This window comes from Triticum dicoccoides, chromosome 6A (genome assembly GCF_002162155.2).
Source record: "Triticum dicoccoides isolate Atlit2015 ecotype Zavitan chromosome 6A, WEW_v2.0, whole genome shotgun sequence".
NCBI classification, from domain to species: domain Eukaryota; kingdom Viridiplantae; phylum Streptophyta; class Magnoliopsida; order Poales; family Poaceae; genus Triticum; species Triticum dicoccoides.
Genome location: NC_041390.1, coordinates 511977877 through 511992990, shown reverse-complemented (window position 1 = coordinate 511992990; position 15114 = coordinate 511977877). Strand labels below are relative to the sequence as shown.

Below are 15114 nucleotides of genomic sequence, written 5' to 3'. Positions count from 1 at the left end.
CGAAACCGGTCTCGAACCTACAAACGGAGGAAGAACCTGGTCCATGCGCGACAGAAGCCGCGGCACCCGTACGGAGGCGACGCTCCCTGCCAAAGGTCGACCGTGGACGAGGTCCACGGACCCCGGGGTCCCGATTCCCAGTATATGCTCTCGTCTCGTGGGTGGTGCGAGGGAATCCGGTGCGGCTCGGCCCCCCAACCGCGGCTTCCAACCCACTCCTGCTTCCACTAAAGCGTTATCCCCCGCGTGGCCGCCTCCCGGCCGTCCACCCCGCGATCCGACGGCCCCGGAAGCCCGAGCTACCGGCCCCGTACGCCTGCCAGGCCCACGACGCTTTCCCCCCGTATATCTTTTCGCGTCGCCAGAAAGGAAGGCCACGCCTCAAAGTTAATATCGCGGCATCGGGTCCTGCGCTGCGCGCCTGCTGCTGCTCCCTCGCCCTCGCCTCCGCTGCCGTCGCGCGAGATCAACCCCGCCGGTGAGGGACCCCTCCCCTCTCCCCCTCCCTTCCTCGCCGCCGGTTCCGTTTCCGGTGGCCGGACCGGTTGCTGCGCCGCCCGCTCTCGTCGGTTCCGCTTTGTTGAGTCGCGGCGCGGTGCCACTGTACTGTACTGTACGAGTGTGCGCATTTCCTGGTTCCTGTCGCTTGCAGTCCGTGCTTCTGCTTATTTTTTCTCCGGTTACGGGCTCTCTGGTTCGGTGGGTTCGGTGGGATCCTTCTGCTCTGATTCGTGTGAGGGATGGTGGTGCGTTTCGCGATTGGTCGATTGTGGTATGGTTCGTCGCCTCTTTCTCGTCTGCTTCTTCCCTTTTTGCTCCGCAGGGTAAAATTTCCCCCTCTGTTCACCTGCTCCTCCATCTCTCTCTCTCTCTGTACGCTCCTGTGCATTTTGGTGGTCTTGAACGCTCATTCCACCGCGATTCAAGTGCTCAAATCTCCCCTGGGTTTCGAATAGGACGACGACGACGGCGAGAACCCGGCGGTGCTTTTTTTTCGATTTTTTTAATCTGTTCTCTGGATTTAGTCCGATCTGTTTCGCGGCTGCAGAGGCGCGGATATTTTGCTCCTTCCGTGGTGTTCCTTCTCGTCCTTTTTGAGCAACTTCTCTTTCCTCGAGTTTGCCAAACTTGTAGCAGCATGCGTCGCTGCTCTCCAAATCTGTTCGTTGCGGTTGCGGCGGCTGTTTCCCCTCTTAGATAAAGTTTTTTTTTACCCGCATTTGTGCTTTGTCTCGCCTATGCTCCTGGATGATTCTGTTACTATTTCTAGAGAAGAGAACCCGAGTTGGACCATGCGGTAGTTGTTCTTCAGGGAAAGGCTCTTAATCTCGGCTGATGCTTCAGGGGAAGGCTCTAAATCTCGGCTGATGTTCAGTTAGTATTTAGGACGTGATGGTGATGTCATCTTCCGATTTATTTTATTTTGCTTCCGAAGATCATGCTAGCTTTGACTAGTAGTAGTAGCACACTACAGTCCTGTCCAGTCCTCGCATAGATTATTAGCCTAGGTCCTGTCTGTCTGTTAAATTAATGTTACTTGTTAATATTGTTTACTGATAGTATATTGCTGCTATTTTTTTGGAAGTTACTTGTTAGAAGGGCTGCGCACTTTACATTAGGCCTTTGCATGTGGACGTGTGGGCACTGTGGCGTTGCCGACTGGGGACTTTTTCTGGCTTTTCAAATGCCAATAAAGTTGCTTAGATCTGTCTTTCTTTGCGGCCATTTTCAGTCTGCTAGTATATTATGTGGTCAATTATCAGGCAATGTAGAGCCCAGTTCAGGGAACATGGAAACTGTGTATCCTTGAATGCAACTGCGCTGTGTTTAGGGGTAGTTGCCAACACAAAGGATTATTGGGATGGACAAAGTTGAATTACTTGTGATATACTCCCTCCGTCCCAGAATATAAGAACGTTTTTGACACTAGTGTAGTGTTAAAAACATTCTTATATTGTGGGACAGAGGGAGTATGTGTCAGTATTGATGTGGAAAGAGCTCATGTGGTCAGGATTAGGCAACTCATGCAAAAACATGAGAATACAGGGTCAGGTTTTCCATTTTCCGTTTTTGCATAGTCCATACATAGCTTTCACCACTCAACATTCAGTAGAGCATTATTTAGGTTAATATGTTGAGTTATTTAGGACGTGATGCCATCTTCAGATTTTATTTTATTTTGTTTCGATTCCTAAGATCATGCTAACTTTGACTAATGTACTACAGTCCTGTGCTGGCATAGATCATTAGCCTATTCTAACTGCAGCTCGTGCCCATCTGTTAAATTAATGTTAGTTGTTACTAGTATTGTTTACTGATGTATTGCTAGTGTTCTTTTCTAAGTTATTTATGAGAAGGGGTGTGCACCTTACATTTGCCTTTTGCGTGTGGCCTTGGAGTTACCCCGCCTAACTGTGGTCCTCTGGCCTTTCAGTTTGTTCAATGCCAACTAAGTTACTTAGATCTTTCTTTCTTTGTGACAATTATCTGTTTGCATGTGAATGATTTGCACTGACAGGAGAACACTGACGTGAGTAACTGAGTATTCAATTGGTTCTCCTGGTCATGGATGTTGTAGTAGTCATTTGGATTGGATAAGTGCATAATTTGTCTGCTATTATGTGGTATGTTGAGTTATCTGGCAATAGAGACCAGAGTATTAGTATACATATTCAGGAAACAAGGAAATTGTGTATTCTTGAATACAACTGCGCTGTGTTTAGGGGAAGTTGCCAACACGAGGTTTCTTGGGATGGGCAAAGTTGAATCTACTTGTATTGTCGACAGTTTCTGTGCTTATGTAGGTGTCAGTATAGGTTTTCTGTTTTGCATAGTCCATATATTGGAGATTTCTTCTTGATGGTCAAGCACCAGGTTGAAATTTATTTGCCCATTACATAGCTTTCACTACCCAACATGTAGTAGAGCATTATTCAGATTAATATGCGGAGGATGACATTGTTAGCTTCGAAAATGTTTATAATTTAGTTTGTTGCATGAAATTTTGAAGTTCTGTAATGTTTTCTCACCCTATGTTTGGAGCCTCTCTTAACATGTCTTTCAAGTATTTACATTTGCTTGTTAGTGTCCTTGATATAGAGAATCTAGTTACTTACCGATGATATTTTCTAATTATATAGCCATGGCTGGAGAAGCTGATGGGAAGACCTACCAGGTATCAAGGATGCCCCCTGCTGCTCTCAACGAGCGCATCCTTTCTTCCATGTCTCAAAAGCACGTTGCTGCTCACCCATGGCATGACCTGGAGATAGGTATTGTGCACCCTCAGTCGAACAATGTTAAGATAGTTTTGCTAAAATTTTGTACTGTGCTGCAAGTGTTTCTGTTTAATATCTTACTAGTTGCTATATTTTCTTTGAAAGTGCAGGTCCAGGGGCCCCTGCAGTTTTCAACTGTGTAAGTTTATCTTTTAAATAGTTTAGCTTTAAATATAGTCGATGTTCTGATCAACTTGATCGATATCAAATTAGAGCTTCCTTCATGCTTGCATTTAGTTTCAAATTTCGCCATAGGGACTGAAATTAATCTACCTGGTTTTGAAGTCTTGAAATCCTCCTTTTGAAACTTCCATACTTGTATTAATTCCATAAAAAAAATGGGGTCAGGTTTATTGAAACTTTTTGGAGTTTGCAGTTCCTGCTAACAGTTTGGGTTTCACATGATATATACTAGCTCAGGCATGTCTCAAGTTATTGTACTAAGCCATTGTTATATGCATTAATCTTACTTTGTGTAGACCAGCTAAGACAAGATGTTCTATTCTGGATTTCCTTTTTATTTTCCTGTCTTTATCTGCTGTGCTATTAAGTTATGCGCAGTTACACAGACTTGTTTCTTTTTCCTTTCATCTCCAGGTGGTTGAGATTCCTAGAGGCAGCAAGGTTAAGTATGAGTTGGACAAAGCAACTGGTCTTATCAAGGTCAGCTTGCACTACATCGTTTTGCCTTTGTGTGCATCATGTTACTTAACTCCCTGTTGAATCCTAAAGGGTGTCATTAGAATCCAGCTGTTATGCTCAGAATGTAAAAGGGAGATTAAAGACACTATCTATTAACACTGGATGCACAAATTGAGGAGTTCTGTTAATAATACTGACAAAAGGGCATGCCTTAATAATGTGCCACTAACTGTAGGTTAGTCAGTAATGTACCACACATGAATGTGGAGCACTTGCATAGTTGCATCTTACAACTTCTTTTATTCTACATTGATAAAAGAAAACTTGAACGTTTTGTTTGTTCCAGGTTGATCGTGTTCTGTACTCCTCAGTTGTGTACCCACACAACTATGGCTTCATTCCACGCACACTCTGTGAGGATAATGACCCGATGGATGTCCTTGTCCTGATGCAGGTATCGAATGGATGCGGTGCTTAATTATTTATACATTATATAAGCTCTGTCCTAACGTCACTGCTCTTTCTCCTGGACAGGAACAAGTTGTTCCTGGTTGCTTCCTGCGTGCCCGTGCTATTGGGCTTATGCCTATGATTGATCAGGTTAGATTTCACCATCACTTGTTTACATTGAAGATGCTTTGTTTCATGTCAGCATGGACAAGAAATTATTTGCTTGTACTCCCTCTGTAAGGAAATATAAGAGCGTTTAGATCACTACTTTAGTAATCTAAACGCTCTTATATTTCTTTACGGAGGGAGTATATTCCACTGCACAGTTTTAAGATTGCTTGATGCATGAGTTCTACCACTTACAAAGTGGGTTCTATCTGACTGCTGAGTTCTTACATTAGTTTATCATTTGATATCACTAGGGTGAGAAAGATGACAAGATCATAGCTGTCTGTGCTGATGATCCTGAGTACCGTCACTTCAGAGACATCAGTGAACTTCCCCCGCATCGCCTACAGGAAATCCGTCGCTTCTTTGAAGACTGTACATTCCTCAACTATGATCAACTTCACTGTCCTTTCCAAAATTCTATGTGCCAGATCATGAACTGAACTAACTGGATTCTGACCATTGAACTTGTGACAGACAAGAAGAATGAAAACAAGGAGGTTGCAGTGAATGATTTCCTCCCAGCAGAAGATGCCATCAACGCAATCAAGTACTCGATGTGAGTTTTGCTGCTTCATACTTGTACTAACATTGTCTACTCTACTAGCATATGGACTCTATACTGCCTTACTGTTATTCCTTTTTTTTTTGCGGGTGGCTTACTGTTACCTGAACCGATTCTTGCGCTGAACCGCTTAAAATGCTATACGGCAGGGACCTCTACGGTTCGTACATCATGGAGGGCTTAAGGAAGTGATCTCCAGTTGGTGGACTGCGGATGCTACGCGATCCGCCCTACGGCTTATCAATAGTACGACAGACATCTATGTTAACATGATGATCGAAAACCATCAGTCTGTTGGGGATCTATATATACCTTCTGTCCATGCTGAGTCAAGCATGGGTACATTTTCCTTCCGTATATGCCATGTCAGGTCCAAGTATTTGACCTCTTGCTGGAACCTTTTTTGTCAAACCGTCTCTTGACAGAGCGGCTGCTTAATAGGAAATCAGCGTTACGCGAAGGCGCGTATGCGTGCCTCCAGTCCGTTTAACCGTGTGATATCTTGATGTTGTGTGGTATCCGCTGGTTTTGCTTTCCCTGGGTTCTTTTTTTCCATTAGTTTTCTGTGAACGTCCGTAGCTGTTGTCGCCATCATGGAATCCTGTGTAGTCTTTGTCACAGGAGTTCAGAGCTGTTGGAACTTTTTCAAGGAACGTCCTCACCTGGTGTCACCATCATCAGTTTTCTCTCTCTATTCATCTCAGCGGCATCCCTTTGCATCACGCCATCGCATTGCTAGTTTCTTTCACGTTTAGAGTCTCTGGATGATATCCAATTCTGCGCCCGGGCATCTACACCTGATGAACAGTAAATTCAAAAATAATAAAACTCTGATTTTTTTTTGTAGAGAAAGATGACTTAGTGCGTGAGGTGTGTCAAATTTCAAAGCATTTGAACATTTGAGAAGTTCTCAGCAAAATAAACAAAATCGGATCCAGACAGTGCACAAGCAGTAAAGTTTTTCACGGACCTCAAATTTATCTCTTTTGCTAAGAGCTACTTGGACATCCAAATGCTCTGAAATTTGCCACGGACATCACGCACTTCGTCATCTTTCTCCACAATTTTTTTGAATTATTTTACTATTTTTAATGATCTTTTTAGTCAGTCAAAACGCCTCACTCCTGGATGGTCCCCTTTTTTATGTTTAATCTCTAGTCTCTTGGATTGTGAATCCTCTTAATGTGGCGAACAGCGTCGTTCTAAGAAGAGTTTGTTCTGTTGAGGTATTGATTAGCTACATTTCCTGCCCAATTGTTATTGCGATCTGTAATACAGTGAAAGACCACTGTGTTAAAAATACCTTTCTTGCACCGGGTGACATGTTGAATGGCCAATTTGCACCACAGATAGGAAAGGCAGGCGAATGAACGAGGCTTTTCTGCTCGACAAGCCGCATTGCTGGAGTTATGCAGTAGATTACAACTCTGATTCAACCAGCACGGTGATTGGAGATGATGATTCTAAGAGAACACCATTGCTTGAAACATGGAGATCCGAACAGGAGTAAACGAGTTGACAAACATGGAAATGCATGTATCATATTTATTCAAGATTACCAGACCGGACACAGTACCGCATGCTCGCGACAATCCAAAGTAATCTAGACATGTTCCAAAATCTCTACCCTCACGAAACCCTCCTCCAAGGGTTACAGTATGCCGAAGGAACCCAGTATCCAGTAATAATGTTCAATTTCGATAACGATGTGACACTAAGCAGTCTAGCATACAATGATAGGGTAATCAAGCTCCAAGCACATGAAGCATGATTGCGTTCTGCGCGTGCATTCTGTTCTCTGCCTGGGGGAATACGATCGAGTTGGGAGCCTCGATGGCACCATCTGTTACCTCCACCCCTCTCTCCGCGGGCAAACAATGCATGAGGAAGGCTTTTGGACCAGCCATCTCCATCAGGGCTTCATCCACCTGCAGGGACCAAAAATCACAAAAGTGTCAGCTGAGGGCCAACCCATGTGCCAAGACTACTGACTGTGAATGATTGAACTACAAGGACTAGTTATCGGGCAACTTCTAGTAAAGTTCATCAAACTCTAAACATTCAAACATAAAAGAAACAAGATTGTTAGTTCCTAGTAGATCAACAATATGGACATTTCCAAGGAGATGTAGCTACAACCTAGCAACCAAAACATGAATGAGAAATGAACAGGTATCAACAATCCAATAGGAATGAGATGTCCACAGATCAAAATTCGTGTAAATGACAGTATAAAACAAGAGGTAGACTGACCATGAATCCTTGGAATACTTTTTTCCTATATTCAGCTTCCTCCTTTTGGCCCATGCTGGCCCAAACATCTGTATACACAACATCTGCTCCCTTAACTGCTTCCTTGGGATCATTTGTTATTTCAATCTTACTTCCACCACTCCTAGCGATCTCCACAGTTTTGGCATCTGGCTCAAAGCCCTTAGGACAAGCGCATACAAAGTGGAAGGGAATCACAGCAGCCAATAGAAGCCATGAGTGTACAATATTGTTGCCATCTCCAACATAGACAACCTACATAAACAATTAGGGAAAGAGAGAGATAATTAGTCCCCGTAGAAGAAACCACCATATGCTGTTATTTTAAAGGTATAATCTACCTTGGTGTTTTCAATACGCCCAACATGTTCAAGCATAGTGAGCGCATCAGCCATTATCTGGCACGGATGGTTGTAGTCTGTAAGGCCATTTATGACAGGTACAGGTGCATATTTTGCCAAGTCCAAAATATCCTGTCAAAAATCACACGAGATGTTAGAAAGACAATGTGATCATTAGGTCAATTGCATGCAAGCAGAATATAAATAGCTTAAGATAAAGTATCTCAATAACAAGCAAGCCAACAAAACAGGATTGTGTGCAAGTGAGTTCAATGCCCAACCCCAAACATCAATTAGATGTTAAATATATTACGAAAAATAAAGAAAAACAAATGAAGAAGCACGTCAGAGAAAACTGCCACAACAATATTGTTTGATCATCAAATCCACCCATCCAAATATTTCCAGGTTGGCAGTTAGACAACTAGAATGAAACAAACTTACATTTTCAGTTATAGCTACACTATCATGGTTGATGCTTCATATTAAAAGGTTTCAGCCTGTGAAATGTCTTTTTCTTCTATCGCCCACTCATGGCTTCGGAGTAGATATCTAACTTTGCTTAAGCACCACAGAAACAACAACTTACAGTTATGTCTAGATAGCAATCGTTACGCGTTGTGGAACAGAAAGATTTAATATGCAGGAACTTGAAATAGAATCTGGTAAACCAGGTATAGAAACTTCATAAATCATAGTCATGGAACTAATGATCATACCTTGTGAGCAAAAACCCTGGCCATAATGATGTCATTATATCCAGAAAGTACACGAGCAACATCACGGGTCTCCTCACGCTTGCCCATCTGGATATCATCGGGACCTAAATAAACAGCATGCCCACCAAGCAAGAAGAATCCTGTTTCAAACGAAACACGGGTCCTCATTGACGGCTTGGCGAAGACCATTGCCATCGACTTTCCTTTGAACGGTTGGAAGCTCCTGTCTCCTGACTTTATCATTGCCTTAACCTCAATTGCTCGGTTAAGGATCTTCATGATTGTATCTTTGTCAAAATCATTGATATGAAGAAAATCCTTAGGAAGCTGTTTTGCTGCAAGGAAATTTAGTGTTGTTATTAATAAAGTTAGCAAAAATTTGGTACATCTTCAACATTGCTCTGATGCACACAACTTTTGAAATGCACACCTAAGTTTCCGTCACTCACATGCTTCCAGGAAGGAAAAAAAACAGGATCAAAGCTAATGAGCAAACAAGTGAATTTCAGAGCTAACATCTTTACCATAAGAAAACTCTTGCTCATTGGTGATGACAGGTGAGGAACAAAGTAGGTGAGCACAATATAACAGTGATGATGGGGACAATGAAAACACAGCCTGTGTTTTGCAGTGTCGAACCAGAAAAATCTGTACATTTCTTGTTTGATCACCATACGATTAGTGTGATCTCTCGGCGTGGATTCCCAGTACAGATAATTTCTCATCCAGTGTCACATAAAAATGATCAACATAAATTTGACATAGCTGATGATCAATCATAGTGGGTCTTATATTTGGCACCACCCTTGATTCTATACCAAAAGCTATTTGAGACTTTAAGCTTTGTGCACTGTTAGAAACTACTACCTCTGCTCACAAATATAAAATGTTTTGGATATTTCAATACGGACTACATACAGACTGAAATGAGTGAACAAACATATACTAAATCGTGTCTATATACGTCCGATTCAGAAAAAAGTAAGAACATCTTATATTTGTGCACGGAGGGAGTACTAGCTAGTCCCTGAGGAATCGACATTGGCAGAGGATTGGAAACTACCCACACTGGGAGCCCTGGAAGTTACTCAAGTTTCACGGTAGGTACCATGTCACAACTTATCATTTCCTGTTTGTCAAATCAATTTCGAACAAATACAATAACCCCACTACTAGTAGAACCCTAGTTACTAGGTCCCCTAATCAACAAAAACAATTCAATGCAGAAACCCTAACCATCTTTCCCAGTGGAGGGGACCGCGGCAGGGCTGGACACTGCGGCGGCCGCGACCCCGCGGCGGGCTGCGGAGGCGGAGGATGCGTCGATTGGTCGCGCTGAGGGCGGACGGAGGGGGAGCGACCGTGGGCGCCGGGTGGAGGTAGGGGTGGAGAGGACGAGGTGACCGCCGGAAATCGCCGCTGCAGCCATCGCAAGGAGATGCTTCAGTGACTGTCGGCGACGGAGGGTGGAAGAAGGGGGTGCCGGAGGCTGGTTGCCACTGGAATCCGGCGGGGACGGACGGCGCGGCGGCTAGGGCGGCGGCCTGAGTGCGGCGGCTCGTGGCTGCGAGAAAGGTCGGGATGGACGGGCCAGCTGGAACCGGCGAGGGGCGTATGTAAGAGAATTTTGTTACACTTCGCCCTTTCGCATTTTTTCTAGAGACGGTCCATTTTGTCCTCGTATATTTTTCTCAGCCTCAATGCGCCCCCTTACGGTACTCATCATGCCCGGCTGAAATGTTCGTGTTAATTTTTTTCCCTTCTTTGAAGTAACTGATTCGGATATGTAGTACAATACATATATGAGCACTTTGTTGAGTCGTTTGATAAGAAAAACTACACGGATGAGACGGCAATGATACTGGCGGTCCTTGCAGACGTGGATCAAAAATGTCTTCTATTGTTTCTACTATGGGGTCCGTTGCTTTGATGACTACATCTTAAAGAAGAATGCCTTGGAAAGGATTGAGTTCTCCAGTTACCAGAAGTGCACGACAGCACTACGAATGCTTGCATATGGCATGGCCGCTAATTCGTGGGACGAATATCTACGGATGTCATGGTTAGATTTGCTATTGTCGTGGTCTCGGTGCTTGGACCTCAGTACCCGAGAGAACCAACTGTGTCAGACACCAAGAGGATCTTGCCAATGTCTGAAGTAAGAGGTTGATCGGGTTTGCTTGGATCTCTTGACTGCATGCATTGGAGATGGAAGAACTGGCCAAAAGTTTTACAAGGGCAATATCAGGTCATGTTAATAAGCCCACCATCATTTTTGAAGCAGTTGCATCACATGATCTTTGTATTTCGCACGCTTTCTCTGACATGCTTGGGTTTCACAATGACATCGATGTGTTGTAGCAATCACCATTGTTTGTTTGTCAGGCTGACTAAAGGGAAAACTCCTCCTTGTTACTATACTATTAATGGGCATGAATACAACATAGGCTATAATTTGGTTGATGGTATCTATCCTCCGTGGGCTACCTTTGTCAAGACCATCTCTGGCTCAATTGGCCAGAAAAAGTCTCACTTTACCAAAAAATAATAGCCTATGTTGACAAAGTTATCATTTATTTCCTTATATCATGATAAATGTTTATTATTCATGCTAGAATTGTATTAACCGGAAACATAATACATGTGTGAATACATAGACAAACAGAGTGTCACTATATGCCTCTACTTGACTAGCTCGTTGATCAAAGATGGTTATGTTTCCTAACCATAGACATGAGTTGTCATTTGATTAACCGGGTCACATCATTAGAGAATGATGTGAATGACTTGACCCATTCCATTAGCATAGCACTTGATCGTTTAGTTTGTTGCTATTGCTTTCTTCATGACTTATACATGTTCCTATGACTATGAGATAATGCAACTCCCATTTATCGGAGAAACACTTTGTGTGCTACCAAACATCACAACGTAACTGGGTGATTATAAAGGTGCTCTATAGGTGTCTTCGAAGGTACTTGTTGGGTTGGCGTATTTCGAGATTAGGATTTGTCACTCCGATTGTCGGAGAGGTATCTCTGGGCCCTCTCGGTAATGCACATCATTTAAGCCTTGCAAGCATTGCAACTAATGAGTTAGTTGCGGGATGATGTGTTACTGAACGAGTAAAGAGACTTGCCGGTAACGAGATTGAACTAGGTATTGAGATACCGACGATCGAATCTTGGGCAAGTAACATACCGATGACAAAGGGAACAACGCATGTTGTTATGCGTTTTGACCGATAAAGATCTTCATAGAATATGTAGGAGCCAATATGAGCATCCAGGTTCCGCTATTGGTTATTGACCGGAGACGTGTCTCGGTCATGTCTACATAGTTCTCGAACCCGTAGGGTCCGCACGCTTAAAGTTCGATGATGGTTATATTATGAGATGTACCGAATGAGTTCAGAGTCCCGGATGAGATCGGGGACATGACGAGGAGTCTCGAAATGGTCGAGACGTAAAGATCGATATACTGGACGACTATATTCAGACATCGGAAAGGTTCCGAGTCATTTGGGTATTTTCGAGAGTACCGGGGAGTTACGGGAATTCGTATTGGGCCTTAATGGGCCATACGGGAAAGGAGAGAAAGGCCTCAAAGGGTGGACGCACCCCTCCCCATGGGCTGGTCCGAATTGGACTAGGGAGGGGGGCGCCCCCTTCCTTCCTTCTCCTTTTCCCTTCCCTTTCCTTCCCTCCTACTCCTACTATATGGAAGGGCTCCTACTTCTACTAGGAAAAGGGGAATCCTACTCCCGGTGGGAGTAGGACTCCCCTAGGGCGCGCCATAGAGAGGGCCGGCCCTCCCCCTCCTCCACTTCTTTATATACGGGGGCAGGGGGCACCCCAAAGACAACAATCGATCAAGTTGATGTAACGCCCACAATGCGGCTATATCTCCCACGTGTCGAAGCACGACTTAGAGGCATAACCGCATTGTAAGCAATGTCGCAAGTGGGTTAATCTTCACACAACTCATGTACTGAATAAGGAAAAAGATACATAGTTGGCTTACACTCGCCATGTCACACAATATCATAAATAACATTACAATCATCCAGATACAATCAAGGTCCGACTACGGAACCAAAATAAAGACAACCCCAAATGCAACAATGTCCCCGATTGTCCCAACTGGGCTCCACTACTGATCGTCTGGAAAGGAAACGTAGTATCGTCCTGAGTCCTCATCGAACTCCCACTTGAGCTTAGGCGAATCTCCTGGAGCGGTATCATCGGTCCCTACATCTGGTTTTGAAGGAATCTGTGAGTCACGGGGCCTCAACAATCTCACATCCTCGCGATCAAGACTATTTAAGCTTATAGGAAGGGTAAAATGTATGAGGTGGAGCTGCAGCAAGCACTAGCATATATGGTGGCTAACATACGCAAATGAGAGCGAGAATAGAAGGCAAGGCACGGTCGAGAAACTATAATCAAGAAGTGATCCTATAACAACCTACGTTCAAGCATAACACGAGACCGTGTTCTCTTCCCGGACTCTGCCGAAAAGAGACCATCACAGCACACACTCTGTTGATTCATTTTAATTAAGTTAAGTTTCAGGTTTTCTACAAACGGACATCAACAAATTCCCATCTGCCCATAACCGCGGGCACGGCTTTCGAAAGTTCAAATCCCTGTAGGGGTGTCCCAACTTAGCCCATCACAAGCTCTCACGGCCAACGAAGGATATTCCTTCTCCCAAGACAATCCGATCAGACTCGGAATCCCGGTTACAAGACATCTCGACAATGGTAAAACAAGTCCAGCAAGACCACCCGTTGTGCCAACAAATCCCGATAGGAGCTGCACATATCTCATTCTCAGGGCACACCGGATGAACACTACGTACAACTAAAACCAACCCTCAAGTTTCCCCAAGGTGGCGCTGCAAGTGGCTCTTGTTTTGGACCAACACTCAGAGGAGCACCGGCCCAGGGGGGTTTAAAATAAAGATGACCCTTGAGTCCGCGAAACCCAAGGGAAAAAGTCTAGGTGGCAAATGGTAAAACCAAGGTTGGGCCTTGCTGGAGGAGTTTTATTCAAGGCGAACTGTCAAGGGGTTCCCATAATAACCCAACCATGTAAGGAACGTAAAATCAAGGAACATAACATCGGCATGACAGAAACTAAGGCAGCAAGAGTGGAACAAAACACCAGGCATAAGGCCAAGCCTTCCACCCTTTACCAAGTGTATGGATGCATTTAAAATAGACAAGATATAATAGTTATATCCCAACAATAAACATGTTCCAACAAGGAACAAACTCCAATCTTCACCTGCAACAAACAACGCTATAAGAGGGGCTGAGCAAAGCGGTAACATAGCCAAACAACGGTTTGCTAGGACAAGGTGGATTAGAGGTTTGACATGGCAATATGGGAGGCATGGTAAGTAAGTGATAGGTATCGTGGCATAGGCATAGCAATAGAGCGAGCATCTAGCAAGCAAAGATAGAAGTGATTTCGAGGGTATGGTCATCTTGCCTGCAAAGTTCTCCGAGTTGATGTTAGTTTGATCCTCGTAAGCGTACTCAACTGGTTCCTCGATCGCGTACTCGTCTCCTGGCTCTACCCAAGGCAAGAACACAAGCAAAAGGGAGACACAATCAACCACGTGCGATGCACAAGCAACATGATGCAAAACATGGCATGACATGCGGGATGCGATATGCAATGCATATGCATGTTTCAGAAAGGAAAGATTGAACCTGGCCTCAACTTGGAAAACCAAGAGTGCCACTGGAAAGATGAGTTGATTTCGGTCGAAATTGATATAAAGATCACCGGAATCGGATGCACGATTTACGAATGGCAAGCAAAACAAATATGGCACCGATCTGCAAGAACAACCACATAGCATGCACGGATCAACTATAACAACCTCGGCAAAATTGCTTAACATGTAAACAATCTAGGGTGCTCCATAATAGCAAAAGTAGAGCTCGATTGAGTCAAGCTAGGGTGCTCCATAATTGCAAACAAAGACATAGATGGATATAGCACAACAATATCTCAAAATGATCCTTACTGAACATGCTCAAAAGAGGTTTGGATCACTCTGTAGCAACATGAATACATGGCATAAAAATATTAACAGGACAAAGACTTAGAAGATTTCTAAGTCCCTGAAATCAGCAACATTACGAGGGCTACTTTGCATGCTTGTGCTAGTCACCACAGAGATCACAAAAATACATGGCATACACCCCTGTAAAGATGGCATGGTATACTTCAAAACACATGTAGGGCTCAAGTTCATAGGAGGCACACATTAAACATGGCAAAAATAACATGTCCAATATCTGATAAGAATCTGAAACTAACATTGCATAGCACTCTTGCAACAGCTTTTAGGGCATCAAGATGAGCTCAAATGAACATGGTGCAATGGGATGAAATGAAGTACTCGTCGAGACGAACAATTTGATATGCTACATACCCAAAACGGAGCCACGGTTGATGAGTTATGATGCGATGAAAAACGCTAAAAATTACTGGAACTAAGGCAAAAGTCAACCTCCCAGATCCAGATCTAGGGTTGCACGCTTTTTGAGGCCCGACGGAGATGTCGCCGGAGACGTGGGAGACGGTGGCGGAGGGCGATTCCAGCGACGGGGCGGCGAGCGGCGACTTGGTACGACGGCGGACGGCGATGGCGGCGGCGGC

At 44.1% G+C, this 15114-nt stretch overlaps 2 protein-coding genes across 2 annotated transcripts; one reads left to right on the top strand and one right to left on the bottom strand.

The window, feature by feature from the left end:
* The first annotated feature begins 356 nt into the window (after positions 1-356).
* LOC119317575 (soluble inorganic pyrophosphatase) lies at positions 357-5593 on the top strand. Its single transcript, XM_037592060.1, has 9 exons — positions 357-478; positions 3141-3272; positions 3389-3417; positions 3876-3941; positions 4267-4374; positions 4455-4520; positions 4793-4913; positions 5016-5097; positions 5253-5593. Exons 2-9 carry the CDS (start codon positions 3143-3145, stop codon positions 5293-5295), a joined length of 645 nt encoding a protein of 214 aa, XP_037447957.1. The 5' UTR covers positions 357-478; positions 3141-3142; the 3' UTR covers positions 5296-5593.
* Positions 5594-6616: 1023 nt separating this feature from the next.
* LOC119317574 (ornithine carbamoyltransferase, chloroplastic-like) lies at positions 6617-10071 on the bottom strand. The gene is made up of 5 exons (XM_037592059.1): positions 9671-10071; positions 8435-8769; positions 7716-7847; positions 7357-7629; positions 6617-7031 (listed from the first exon to the last, which is right to left on the bottom strand). The coding sequence occupies exons 1-5, from the start codon at positions 9861-9863 to the stop codon at positions 6849-6851; spliced, it is 1116 nt and encodes a 371-aa protein (XP_037447956.1). The 5' UTR covers positions 9864-10071; the 3' UTR covers positions 6617-6848.
* Positions 10072-15114: the final 5043 nt, after the last annotated feature.

What these genes read in the sequence shown, in the direction of transcription:
- LOC119317574 (XM_037592059.1), bottom strand. Translation starts at nt 9,863, where the DNA reads ATGGCTGCAGCGGCGATTTCCGGCGGTCACCTCGTCCTCTCCACCCCT. An exon ending in CCCCTCCACTGGGAAAGATG is followed by an intron (nt 8,770 to 9,670) that starts GTTAGGGTTTCT and finishes ATTTCCTTGCAG; the next exon opens with CAAAACAGCTTCCTAAGGAT. An exon ending in CCAGGGTTTTTGCTCACAAG is followed by an intron (nt 7,848 to 8,434) that starts GTATGATCATTA and finishes GATTTTTGACAG; the next exon opens with GATATTTTGGACTTGGCAAA.
- LOC119317575 (XM_037592060.1), top strand. Translation starts at nt 3,143, where the DNA reads ATGGCTGGAGAAGCTGATGGGAAGACCTACCAGGTATCAAGGATGCCC. An exon ending in ATGTCCTTGTCCTGATGCAG is followed by an intron (nt 4,375 to 4,454) that starts GTATCGAATGGA and finishes TCTCCTGGACAG; the next exon opens with GAACAAGTTGTTCCTGGTTG. An exon ending in TTATGCCTATGATTGATCAG is followed by an intron (nt 4,521 to 4,792) that starts GTTAGATTTCAC and finishes TGATATCACTAG; the next exon opens with GGTGAGAAAGATGACAAGAT.